The following is a 13,656-nucleotide window of genomic DNA, read 5'->3' on the forward strand; positions in this document are numbered from 1 at the left end:
CAGAGAGCACTCAGTGAACACATCAGTCCAAAGATGTACAAAGAGGTACAGGGATCCTTCACTCCCATCCCTGGATCTGAATTCTCTTTATCTGTAGAGGTACTTAGATTTTTGAAACTAGCTGACCCCCATTCTGAACTTCTTGACTCCCCATCATTCCAACATCTGCTAACCCCTTTTACTCCATAAAAGCCAGGCCCCCTCTTCCACTTGTGAATGATCCTGGGCCATGGAGTTCATGGCCCTGTAGCTGAGTTCTAAGGATCAGGTTCAGAATCTGAGCATTTGATGATGCGTCTCCAGGTCTTGGAATCTGGGGATGGAGGGAGAAACCATGTGATAGTCTGGCATTTGCAAGCAGATGCAATCGTGGCTGGAAAAAAGGTTGTCCCTGCCTCACCTTGTCTCATAGGTGCAATACAGTGGCTTTCCTTTGTGCACCTCTGGTCAGGATCTGACTTGTTTGATGTCCAGGAGAGTTTGATGCAGAGAGGGACTGCTGCCTGTCCCTTGTCCGGAGGGCCTGAGCCAAATGGGTGGAGGAGCCGCACTGCTGGCCAGTGGGTTGTCACCAGGTGGAAGGGCACCCACCAGTGGTCTGGGGACTGACCCTGAACTGAGTGCCAGCCTGGCCCATGTCCTGTGATCTGACTGCGTGGCTCAGCTGCATGGGACATAGAATTGGTGTGGCGATGACTGAGGATTCAGGTTCTTGGTTGGCTTCCAGCTCTCTCGAGGCCACATTTTGCCTTTGACAAGGAGAATTTAACGCCTATAACATGACCACTAAGGTTTGTTGCCGGCCACTCTGGGCCAGGCGCCCTGCACTAGGTCCTTGATGTACTGTATTCTCACAGCCACCTCGTGAGGTAGAGACTGAAGACACTGGAGGTCTGAGAGACATTGTAAACTGTTTGCATCGCTGGCAGGTGTGGGACCTTGTGTTTAAATCTGGCCTGGCTGTGCCAAAATGCTTGAATTTAATTATTGGGCTGTCCTGCCTCGAGGTGGGTGGAAGGTGGAACCAGAGAATATGCAGGAATGGGTTAGCTGTCTCCTGGGTCACATCCTTGCCGGCTGGGGATCAAAGAACAACTACAAGCAAGTGTGGTCCTGGTGATGGATCACTTGGATTGTTCTGTAGGCTGATGCCCGAGATTTCTTTTTTTTTAAAGATTCCATCTACGCCCAACGTGACGCTCAAACCCACAACCCCAAGATCAAATGTCACGCGCTTCACTGACTGAGTCAGCATGGCATCCCGTGATGCCCGAGATTTCTGATTGGCCCCGCTCTGCATTGGGGGGGAAAGAGAGAGCTCCTGGGTGTGCAGCTACATAGCTTGTACCCTTCCTAAGACCTTTGCAGAACCTGGCTCTGCCCTGGGGATTTTGCCTTCTCTCTGTTCTGACCAGCTTCTCTCTCTTGAACTATCTGGGAAGAGGCTTGGAGGAGCGCGTCCCTCGTTATCACCCTGTAGGGGAAAGTCGTGGTTTGTGCTTCAGTGCTCCCACAGCTGTGTTGGCCTCATAGATGCTCTGGTGCGCCTACTTATGAAACACTCTGCTGGCACCTCCCAACTTTTACTTCAAGCCTCTCTTCACAGTTTGTAATTAAATCTTTGTATGGCTTTTTAATTAAGATTGGCTCTCACAAGCCTGTAAGCCCCAGGAAGGCTGGAGCTGTGTCTGTTCGCTCCTTGCTGTGTCTCCCGGGCCTGGCTGGGGGGCCTGGCGCATGGCGCGGTGCTCAGCAGCTGTCTGTAGTCACGAGGAGTCCAGCCAGGTCGGGAAGACCAGATGGCTGTGAGACACAGCAGTGAGAGAAGAGCATCAGAGCTCCATGCATCCATGGATGCAGGTGCCAAGTCAAGTCGGATCCAGACACGCAGGGACTCAGGGGAGGTGGGGAAGAAGGGGGGCTGTTGGATTCCCAGGGCTGCCATAGCAAAGCAGTGTGAACTCGGGAGTGTAAAACGCAGTTCCGGAGGCTGCAAGTCCAAAATCACAGTGTCAGCAGGGGCCAGGCTTCCGCTGTAGTCCCTTGGGAGGAATGCTTCCTTGCCTTTTCTAGCTTCTGGTGGCTCCTGGCAGAGTCTGTGGTGCTGTTTGGCTTGTAGCTGCATCTCTCTAATCTCTGCCACTGTCTTCCAATGGCCTCTTCTCTGTCTGTCTGTCTGTCTCTCTGTGTCCTCTCCTCTTTTTCTAATAAAGAAAAATGATAAAGTCCAGTGTGACTTCATCTTAATTTAATGACATCTATAAAGACCCCATTCCAAATAAGATCACACTCAGGTTCTGGGTGGACACACATTTCAACTCTGCGGGGCAGCCACAGAGGTGACCCCAGCCAGTGTTTCCTGTGGTCACATGTCCTGGAAAGAGCTCTGAACTAGGCCTGAAGTCCTGGCTTCTCTGACTAGCAGGGAAACCTTTGGAAAATCTTTTTGCTTCTCTGAATCTCAGCTGCTTCATCTGTTCAGTTGGGATGATCACATCTGCCCTGTCCCACCTCCCAGGACTATTATGAGGATCAAATAAAATGGTGGCTTGGAAAGCTCTTTGCAGAGTGTAAGTTAAGATCTATATAATCATCCCTGACCTTCACGAGACATTAACATCGCCATGCTTATCAGTGTCCTTTGGCCTGACCACCCCCCTTTTCTCCTTGCTAGGACCACTGCTTTTACCACGGGACGGTGAGGAAGGCAGAACAGTCCAGTGTCACACTCAGCACCTGCCGGGGAATAAGGTAAGAGGCCCTGACAGTGCTGGCGGAGCACCTGGCCCTCTCTCTAGGCAAGTGGTACGGCTGGCCCTGGGCAGGGTCCTTGAGAAGCTGTCCGTTGAGAGTGTATGCCAGCCAGTTCTAAGAAGGGCTGAGCTTGGGAGAGAAGAGGGGAATCCTTGATGATCCACATTTTCACTTGGATTGAGCTCTCTCTTTCCTGAGGAACTTGAATTTATTATTATTTAGGGATGGTGAAGCCAACAGGCCAGGAGATGACTGCCATTGAAAAAATAGTTTATTGTACTCAAGATCCCAAGAGGAGGGGCACACCACATAGGGAAGCATACGGGTCAGTCATGGGGCAGGGTGTGGGAGATGGGAGGATGTGGGCAAGAGTCTTTACTGTGGTTTCTACAGGAAGAAACAGGCGAAGCAGGGTAAGTATGTTTAGTATTGGCTACTTGGAATAATTCAGTGGGATCTGAGGCACAGGGGCTCTTCCCAGTTGTCTGGAACCTGGCCCTGGGGTGACCAGGGTAGGGGGACAGGGGCCCAGAGGGTGAGAGCCTGAATTTGAAAGTTGTTTACCATCCTGGGAATGGGCCGATCCTGAGAAGGGCAAGGCCTTAGCTGTCAAAGAATCAGAATATCGAAAATAAAAGACAGGGTTCATACAGTTGAAATGAGTGTGAGCACTTATTCCCACTTCTCCTTTGCTCTTCTCTGGTAGAAGTACTTGTAGGCGGTAAGAAAGGAAATGGAAGAGGAGAGGAGAAGAGAAAGGCAAAGCAAGGTCATTTTCAAGAAGGTCCAGCTAGGTCCTTGGAAAGGTCCACTGGAAAGAGAATGGCTCTTCATTCTCTGAGCCAGACTCCCTGGGTTTGAGCCAGGAGCAGTTGACCAGCTGGGTGACCCTGGACCTCAGTGGTCTCCTGTGTAACATGTGGATAAGGGGGAAATGTCCCTAGTGTCACAAGGATTGAATGTGTTAATAGATCTCTAACGTTCAGAACTGGCTGGCATAAAGTAGCACTCAACAGCCTCCTGGCCCCTTGCTTCCTAGGTGTGCCCCGTTAGAGGGGCGATATTGACACCACCTGGGAGCCTCTTCAAAATGCAGTATCTCAGGTCCCACCCAGAACAAGTGGATCACAATCTACATTTTACCAAGATCCCCAGGGGATTCATGTGCACATTACAGTTTGTACCTGAGAATACATGTTTCTCAAATACTTGTTTCTCTCCTCCAGCCTATGCTAGTGCTTGGCATATAGTAGGATCTACACATGTATGTTGAAGTAATAAATATCATTCATTTAGACTCTTCCCACTCTCTCTTTCTTTTGGAAAAGAGATGAGGATCTGAAAAACCTGTATTCGAATTGCCAATACTACAGGTTTTACAATTGGGTTTTAATTGCCTATACTACGTGGCACCTATACCCAGTGTGTTGATGAATTGGCACTATGGGGGAAAAAGGGGCAAAAAAGCCCTGAGTTGTAGTATCTGCCAATATGCTGGTAGAACTACTCCCACCATAACCAATTTAAAGCTATGAACGTGACGTTACTGAAGGCAGCTTTGGGAGGTATGCACACGATGGGCTCCCATGAATTAGTAGGAGGTGTTTCCACTGTGTACCCTTCCTCTCTGTTGGTCAGTTCATTCAGTGACTGTTTCTTTCATTCAAATTAATATCGGGTGCCTACTCTAAGCCCATGTCCTACACAGGTAGAGGAAAGACACACATTGAAAAGTAATTTTCTGGGCCCTCAGTTTCCTAATCTGTAAAATGGGCGTTGATGATAGGCATGGTAGACCATGTTAAGTGCTGTGTTAGCTCTATAGCACTCTACAGACATACGGGATTACGGGATTATTATCATTTTACAACAGGGAAGCCATGCTAACTAAGACTTACCCCAGGCTCACATGCAAGTGCAAGGCCCCTCATGCTGCAGATCCCATGTGTTTGTTTATAAATTGGACCATGTCTCCTCTGTAAGGCCTCGTGTTGAGTCTGCCGGAGGGAATTAGGCAGGAAACAAGCTTTGGCTGGGAGACCATAACTGTGGCTCCAGATCCCCTGCTCAGATGACCTGGTTGAGCCAAACCAACTGGTCTCCCAGTGGTGTTTACAGGCCCAGCCACCACCACCTGCAGTCTGCAAGTAAACAATGTGTCTCCCAAGAAGGAAGAAAGGGAACATGCAGGTGTGACTTGCTTCTCTCTTCCTCTGTCTCCATGGTCTGGAGCAGTGGGAACTTGGCTTGGACTCTTGCAAATCATTCCCGCAGCCGTGCTGACAGGGGGAAACCGGGTGAGCCATCCATGTGTTTCTATTTTGCATGCTTCCCTCTGGTGCAGTCCACCCATCTGACTTTTCCAGCCTTCTCACTACACACCTTAAGAACTTACGGGTGTCTGTGGGCCCAGCTGACCTCAGAGCCAGAGACGCATGCCAGATGTCTTGATTCAGACTCTAGAGAAGGAGAGGCTGCAGCAGCCTTCTAACCCACGTAACCCCCAAGTCACTCCCCAGGCTCATAAAACGATGCTGCAATGGAAAAAATCTCCATCGTGATTGTGCTTCCCTCCCGGGAACATGCCCCTCGTGATTGGAGAAAATAGGTAGGACTTCTACTAAATGGAATCTTCAGGCTGATAATACAAATACAGAGGAGTTCACCTGAGTTTCCAGATTGTTGCTGGGCCCCCTCGTCTCTCCAAAACAGTACTTTGGGTGACTTTAATTGAAGCAGTAATACATGATCATAGTAAAAGCAAATTCGAATAGTACAAAAGAGGGTATAATGAAGGACAGGTTTCTTTTTCACCCAGGATTTTCAGATTCCTCCCTCCCCAGAGGCAGCCATTCTTACCAGTTATCTTATTTATCCTTTTAGAAATACTTTTTTTCAAAAAAAGAACATTGATATGTAATATAGTGTTTTGTAATCCCATTTGGGCCACTGACACCTTTGAGAATCACGTGACAGCTGTGGATACTCATAAAATACACAAGTGAAATACCATTTCACTAGGGATGCTGGGTGTCCATGCCCCTGAAGCCTGTCTCTGATCAACGACTCATCCTCTAGATGTCTACCTGACTTTTCACATGTACAAATTCTTTGCAAAGTAACACACAGTATAAATGTGAGGAGGGATGATTATTTGTGAAGAAATCTAGAGAGTACTGAGATGAAGTGATCGTGAGTGAGTCTGTGGGTTCTGGGAGATACACTGTGTGTGTGTGTGTGTGTGTGTGTGTGTGTGTGTGTGTCCCTAGCTCACTGTCATCAAGAGAGGTATTGATTGCAAAAAAACATTTTTTTAAGTTTATTTATTTATTTTGAGAGTGAAAGCGAGGGGTGCAGAGAGCGAGGGAGAGTCTTAAGCAGGCTCCATGTGGGGCTCAATCACACCAATTGTGAGATCATGACCAGAGCCAAGATCAGGAGTTGGACACTCAATCAGCTGAATCACCCAGGCACCCCAAAACATTTTTTTACCTCAGTGGTAAGTTGTTTATTTTTAAGGAAAATGCTTATTAAAGATTATTCTTGTACAACTAGTGTGTTAAACATTCAAATAATCCAGAAGTATCCAGTTAAAAGAAGTGCAAGTTGTGTATCCTGTTCCACGGTTCCATCCAATTGCATCTCCATGTATAATCACTGTTGGGGGTGTACATAAATGCAAGGCACACCCGTGTGCATACCTGGTGTTTCTTAATCCAAACGAGGTTACCCGGTACATAACATTCTGTAATTGTTTTCCAGCTTAACATTATGTCTTAGACACATGTAGATCTACCTCATTCTTTGCATGGCTGCATATGTACATGTGTCTGGCAAGTTCATATACAGAGAAGGATATACAATAAATCATCTGTGGTTTTTATTTGATGCTTCACTCCTACAGTGGCTCTGTCCTCAAAACTCTGGGGCCCCCACTGACTGTGGTTATACCTTACTCCTGCCCAGGACTCAAGTCTGTGAGAGAGGCCAGGGAGAAAGAATATGAGATTAAAAGTGAATGCAAGATTATGTGTGCATGATGGCCTGGAAGGAGCTCAGAACTTAGAGTCAAGGAACCTGTATTTGAGACCTAGCTCCACGCCTCCTGGCTGTGTGATCTCAAGCTTTCCCCTCCCCAAATCATTTTCTCCTTGGCTTTACCTTGGCTGGGCTGGCACCTCCCATGGGTCTTACTCAGTTTTACAGACGTTGCTCATGGTGCAAGGGCTGCGGGTGGGCGTTGGGGGTGGGGGCTGGTGTCAGGATCCCACTGGGGAGTCAGGAGCCTGTTGATCACAAGACTGGGCTCTTCCCCCTGGCTCTAGCTACTGACCTTGACAAGTTCCTTCTTCTCTGGGCTTTGGTTCCTCTCATCTGAAAAAGGAAGGTAGATCAGATCACGCAAAGGGCTCTTCCGTGTTGGAAGTTCTGTGTTGCAGAGACAGTGGACAGTCTCAGGGAGCTGGGCACCTGGGGCAGGAGGAGGTGGCTCATAAGTACATGGCAGTCCATCCTTGTCTTCGCTTTGCCAAGGAGTGGCATGGCCTTTCCCTTTTGAATATCTGGCCTTCCTTCTGAAGAACAGACAATAAATGCTACCTGTGTATCAGGCACAGAGTAAGTCTTCACAGGGCAGTACCGTTCAGTCATGACAGGTGTAGATTCCGGACTCAAGCCATTCCTGTTTTAAAACCTGACAACTCGGGACACCTGGGTGACTCAGTCAGTTAAGTGTCCAACTTCGGCTCAGGTCATGATCTCACGGTTTGTGAGTTCAAGCTCTGCATTGGGCTCTCTGCTGTCAGCACGGAGTCTGCTTCAGATCCTCTGTCTCCCTCTCTGTCTGCCCTTCCCCCACTATCTTTCTCTCTTGATCTCTCTCTCTCAAAAATAAATAAACATTAAAAAAATTTTTAAAAACCTGACAACTCACTTTAATTCTCTAGTGTCAGTTTTCTCGCTTATAAAATGGGAATAGTCATGACATCATTGGTGGATTTACATTAGGTGATGAGAGCAAGCTCCTTGAGAGCAGGGACTCTCTGATCATGTTGCATCCCCAGCACCTACAACAGCTCCTGGCACATAGTAGGTTCAATATACCTGTGTTGAAGGGCTACCAAATGGCTGCCTATTCGTTCAGTCAGTTATCCCAGCCACAGTGTGAGCCAGCCAGCATTATTGACTTAGCATAATGCTAGTAGACAGCAGAGCCAGAATTCAAATCCAGATGTGTCTCCCTCCTGAGCCCACACTCTCCGCTTGTGCCTTGCCACCCTATCCCGGAGGGCGCACGTCACCTATATGCCTTCTGCCTACTGTGCTGCCTTTGATGTTCCCAGTAACTTTTTCTCCTTGGATGGAGACTGGGGAGGGAAGAGGGAAAGCAGGGTAACAGGGTGGTTACCTTTTAGAGCAGCTCTGGATGTAAGGGCATGGGATGTGTCCCCTTGGGTTTAGCTCTGAATGGACACGTTCCCAGGAAGCAGTTTGTGCCTGGTTCCTTCAAGGGTGCATTTGGGTAAGTCCTGTGGTTGTTCAGGAGTTAAACATGAATCATTCACTGCTGCCTGCCTGTCCTGCCCTGCCTGGGTTCCTCTGTATAATTTCATTTATATCAAGCTCCTAACAATGAGAAATAGGCTGGAGAATGGAATGGAGGATAGCGTGTGAGGTCCCAGCCACCCGGCCTCCTGGGCCCCCCTCCCGTGCCCTCTGGCTAAGCTCTGCCAGTGCTTACATTTAGCAAATTAGATCAACTGAGGCTCCTGGAAAGATAAATGACCCGTAGGTGCTCAGGGGAGAGCAGCTAGCAGGATTTGAGGGTGGTGATAGGGGAGGCCCCAGAAACTAGAGTCTCAGAACCCCCCTCCCCCACCATCTTCAAAGCTGGTGCTCACTATAAAGTGCTCGGGCTTGTGCCAGCTTCTCCTCCAAACCAGGCAGTCTGGGAGGGTTGCAACCGTGCCACGGGGTGAGTTACCAAGGAATACAGTAGGGAGGAGGGGACGGAAGTGGCCAGGAGTCTTACTGCTGGAAGGACCTTTGGTGTCCTTCTGAGCCTGTGTTTCTCAAAGTGTAATCTGCTCACTCCCTGAAGCAGAATCGCCTGGGGCTTTGTGAAAAGACAGGCTCCTGCCCCCAAGCCTGGGCTGCGGGCCAAACTTCCTGAGTGTAACTGCACAGGGAATTACCGGGGGACTTGTTTACAGTGCAGAAGCTCTGGCCTACAGAATCTGAGTCTCCTCCATCTGTATTTTTAATACACTCTGTAGAATATTCTAATAGATAGCTCTGAGAGCTCTGATCCTTGAGGTCTCTGACCCATAGGTTTGGAACTTGCTAATGGAGGCAGACGATGGAGGCAGATGGCATAGAGGTTAAGGGCATGGGGTCCAGAGTCTGCCAGACCTGGCTTTCTAACTTCCCTGGGACTCAGTTTCCTCATCTATAAAATGGGACTCATGATGGTACCTTATAACACTGATGAAATGAAAATGATGATTGTATGCACAATGCCTGGCATATGGTTAACTCTCAAAAAATGGCATCTAAAAATGAAAACTAGGCTAAATGCCTCCTTTGTCTTCTTATCTCCCAGCAGACTGATATCTTACTTCAGACAGGCCAAGCACACCTCAGGGAGAGTTTCTGGTGCCTGTTACTTAACTGGGAATATCTTTCTGATCCACTCTACAGGGCTGTTGTGACAGAGGCAGTGTGAGATTATGGTTAAGGTTGTGGGAACCAGACTGCTTAGGTTCTTACTACCTGTGTGACTTTGGGTCGGTTTATTATCCTCACCTAGCCTTAGTTTCTTATTTGTACAACAGGGATAACATTTGTAAAGATCAGAAATGTTGGTGTGAATAATAAAATACTCAGCACAGTGCCTGGACTATAGCAAAGCCTCTATATAGCCACCATGATTATTATTATTCACCATGCACCAGTCTTTGACTTGATCTCTGTTCTATTTGGCCCAGAGGCTTGTTCAAATGATGCCTGGTCAACTACACTGGAACTTTCACTGGTTCCTGTGTGGAACTTTCCACTCACTGGGTATTATCTTCATAGCCACAAACTGATGCACACAAAACCATCATCTGATTTGCGGTCAAGCCCTCTGTTTCCAATGTTTGGAGCCATTGGGAGAAACTGAGGTGACAGGAGGGGCCTTAGTCAGTTGAGATGAGAAGAAAGCTTGGGAACAGGATGCCCGCAGTGGCTCTGCCCTCTGCCCTTTCCTGTCTGGACTCAAGAGCGGATGTGACCCTTGCTCTTCACCCCACTCCCACCCCCAGCTGTTCAGGGGGCACCTTGGGTGTCCTGCTGTGGGGCTGGTCCAGGATTGCTGCGTCAGCCTGGGTGAGGCCGACGGGAAGTCATCAGGCTCCCTGGCACCGGAGTGAGGTCAGCCAGGGATGGATTCCAGGAAGGCTGCTGCTGATCAGAGGCTGGCTCTATCTCTCCCACAAGCATCGCGGGCTCTTCCCAAAGGGCAAAGCCTGGGCAGGGCTTTGATGGGGTGGAGGCGGAGGTGGAAGCCAGGACAGCCAGAGAGAGGTCCTGCCAGTTTGGAGTGGCAAAGACTGACTTGGAGATACTTCAGCTTTTGAACATTCTGGAGAGAGGAGGGCCTGAGGTTTTGGAGCTCATGAAATGCTGCTGATGCCTCAGGACCTCTTGCTGAGCTCCTTCCTCCCCCAGAGTCCTGACGGAGTGCATTCTCTTGCTATAGTATTCATCTCACTGCATCAAGGATGGCAAATACCTGCTATGTGGGCCTCTACTCACCCTTCCATTGATTATTTGTGATAGTGATTGATAATAAGTCATGGCACTCTTTCTCCCCTTGTGGCGATAAAGCTCTCAGAAGCCTCATTGACGTAGCACTCCCAGGCAGCTGTGTCTAATCCATCAGTGTTAGGAGCGATGAAATCTTTTTGCGCTCTCTGTTATATACTCTAGTGATTTATTCCCATGTTCAGAATCTAAGCTCCGTGGGGGCAAGCACTTTGTCTGTCTTGTTCACTTTTCCATCCTCATCAACTAGTCTGATGCCTGGCACATAGCAGGAGCGCAGGAAATACTTGTGGAATGAATGACTGCCCTCCAGTGAGCTGTGAATTACTCAAGGACAGGGATTATATCCAAATCACATCTAGTACAGATTAAGGATTCATTGAGTGAAAGAATATAATGAATGAACACATGTCCTTATTCTGAGTTCAATCATTGTTTCTCTAACCAAGAGAACAGAGTAATCATATGTCCTTGGTTGTGGACATCACTTCACTAAAGAGTGGCCTTGTTGTGGCTAGTAGGAATGCTATCGGTAATGCCTCTAGCTTTGGTTTCTGTACACAAAAATTTAATCCATTTAATCATCTGGAGTCCTGTTAAATTAGTAAATTACTTGCATTTACACATGGGGAAACTGAGGCTTGGAGTGATTTTATTTTTTTAAGAGGTTTGTTGAAGTCCATCTGACAGCTTAATGTTGGTGCTGAGACCAGAACTTGGGCCTCCTCACCCCTAGACCAGTGTTTCCTTTCCGGTCACCATACCATTTTTTTCTGAGTCTATAAAGTTTTGTTTTTGATTTGTCATATGCCATGTTTGAGTTTGGGAGGCTTTTGGGAATCCTGGTCTCACCATCCTTTCTATTATTAACTGTCCCAGGTGAGCCTTTTTGGAATCTTTGAGCTTTTTCATAATAAGCTTTTAAAACCTGAAATTGTGTGCCACCTTTCATATGCATGTGCATTTCTCTGGAGAGGAAGTCTAAGTTTGCATCAGATTCTCACCAGAAGTCATTATGCATGGCCCATAATAAGGTTAAAAACCAACGATCAAAACCAACATGTCATTTTGCATATGGGGAAACTGAAGCCTGAGCAAGAGACTTTTCCAGGACCATAATCTTTGACCAGAGATTCTGTTTCTCCCATTGACAGAGGACTGATTATGGTGAGAAGTAACCTCAGCTACATCATCGAGCCCCTTCCTGGCAGTGAGGGCCACCACCTCATTTACAGATCTGAACATCTCAAGCTGCCCCTAGGGAACTGTGGGTTTGAGCACTACAAGTCCACCACCAGGGACTGGGTCCTTGAGTTTACGAACCAGACCAAGAAAAGACCTCGCAGGGTGAGTCTCAGTGCAAGAGTCAACCTGGGGGTAGGCTTGTCCCCTCTGAGGATCCTTACTTTGGATCCAGGGGTATTTCTAAATTAAAAGAGATGGCCAAGAAGGAGGAATTACCTTTCTTTTATAGTCTAAGTTATTATCTTGTTCACTGCTGTGAGATACTCTTGTATGGGATGGGATAAATTGGATGGGAAAAACACTATGACATTTAAAATACCCTGAGATGCCGACTTCAGAAACTTTAAAATGTGAGAAAAGAATTTATGCCTCCCTTTTTGGAATAGCCACTTAACCATATGCACAAAATGCTTGTATTTATGTATACTGAAAATAGAGCTATGTGGTTTAAATGCTTTTTGGGAACTTGACTTTCAGCATGTTCCCTCACAGTATGTTGGCCTATGTACTAGCAAGCCCAGCTCATTACTTTTTGAATAAAGAGGACTGGACTGATAGTCTCAGAGCAGCCCCAGTGATAACCAAGATGGCAGGCAGAAGGTGTAGTGAAAGTAATGGCAGCCAGAATGGCTCTAGTGCCGGGTGTAAAGTTAGTAACCAGCACTGCTTATCAACTAGCACTATTTCTTAGTAGTTTTTTTTTTCAATATATGAAATTTATTGTCAAATTGGTTTCCATACAACACCCAGTGCTCATCCCAAAAGGTGCCCTCCTCAATATCTTAGTAGTTTTTCAAAATGAGGAAACACTCATCATTTCTACAGCTCTGATCTGCATATATCTCTTTCTTAGATGAAAAGGGAAGATTTACACTCTATGAAGTACGTGGAACTTTACCTTGTGGCTGATTATGCAGAGGTAAGGGGGAGACAAGGGTTTTTGTTTTTGTTTTTGTTTTTTTACAGAAAAGCACTCTTTTGATAGCTTCCATTCCAGGCTTCAAACCACTTTGGGGGAAATGCTGAAACATTGATCTTTCCCCAGTTTGTCATGTGATTTTGGCCTTAAATCTGACCAAGGGCTGTTTTTGCTATTTTGAACAGTTGGGGGGCTGGGGGGAAAAAGGAAAAATCTCTTCTGTCTCCATACATTAATCAGATAGAAAATCAGGCAACTAGTGTTATTTAGATGAACATTTCTTAAACTGAGTCTGAAGATCTTTAGGTTTTGGTGCTTAATCTTAGGGAGTCCATAAATTCTCTATAGAAATTTAAAAAAAAATTATTTTGCAAAGACAAAAAGTGTATTTGCAATCATCTGATTGAATATAATTTTCCAGCCCATGTGTGGGTCCATTTTTGTAATCGTGTTCGTGCCAAATGAGAACCATGGTTCCCAAAGCATCAGCGGCACCTGGGAACTTGTGAGGTGCTAATTCTTGGGCCCCACCCCAGACCTGCTGAGTCCTAATCTATGGGACTGGGGTCCAGGAATCCAATGTTTTAACAAGCCCTCTGGGTGACTCTGTACACAGGCAAGTTTGAGAACTGCTGACCTAAGGAAAAGCTGTCTGCCTAATTCTATATTTCTCAAATCACGCCAGGTTTTCATGGGCCTTGGCTTCTAAGATTTGGTGAACACTTGTCTTGTCTCTCTCACTCTTTCATTTCATTTGTTCATCAGCGATGTCATGATTTTCTCTTATATGTCAAGCACAGTGCTTGGCCCCAGGAGATTAAGACAGACCTGCCCCTGACATCAGAGTTTATGGTAGGAGCACAAGAACTCTATAGTTTCAAGTGTGGTAACTGCCAGGATCGGTCTTTATAGAGGATCAGAGCCAAGATAAT

The 13,656-nt window shown here is 47.0% G+C and overlaps 1 protein-coding gene across 1 annotated transcript in view; it reads left to right on the top strand.

Annotated features, from left to right (window-relative positions):
• Positions 1-13,656, top strand: part of ADAM19 (ADAM metallopeptidase domain 19) — an 81,775-nt gene that overhangs the window by 35,791 nt on the left and 32,328 nt on the right. The window contains exons 5-7 of the mRNA XM_030328443.1: positions 2,675-2,751; positions 11,715-11,907; positions 12,659-12,724. Of these exons, the coding sequence (XP_030184303.1) occupies positions 2,675-2,751; positions 11,715-11,907; positions 12,659-12,724 (336 nt within the window). The remainder of the gene's footprint in view (positions 1-2,674; positions 2,752-11,714; positions 11,908-12,658; positions 12,725-13,656) is intronic.

The sequence above is a fragment of the Lynx canadensis genome, chromosome A1, assembly GCF_007474595.2.
Source record: "Lynx canadensis isolate LIC74 chromosome A1, mLynCan4.pri.v2, whole genome shotgun sequence".
In the NCBI taxonomy this organism is placed as follows: Eukaryota; Metazoa; Chordata; class Mammalia; order Carnivora; family Felidae; genus Lynx; species Lynx canadensis.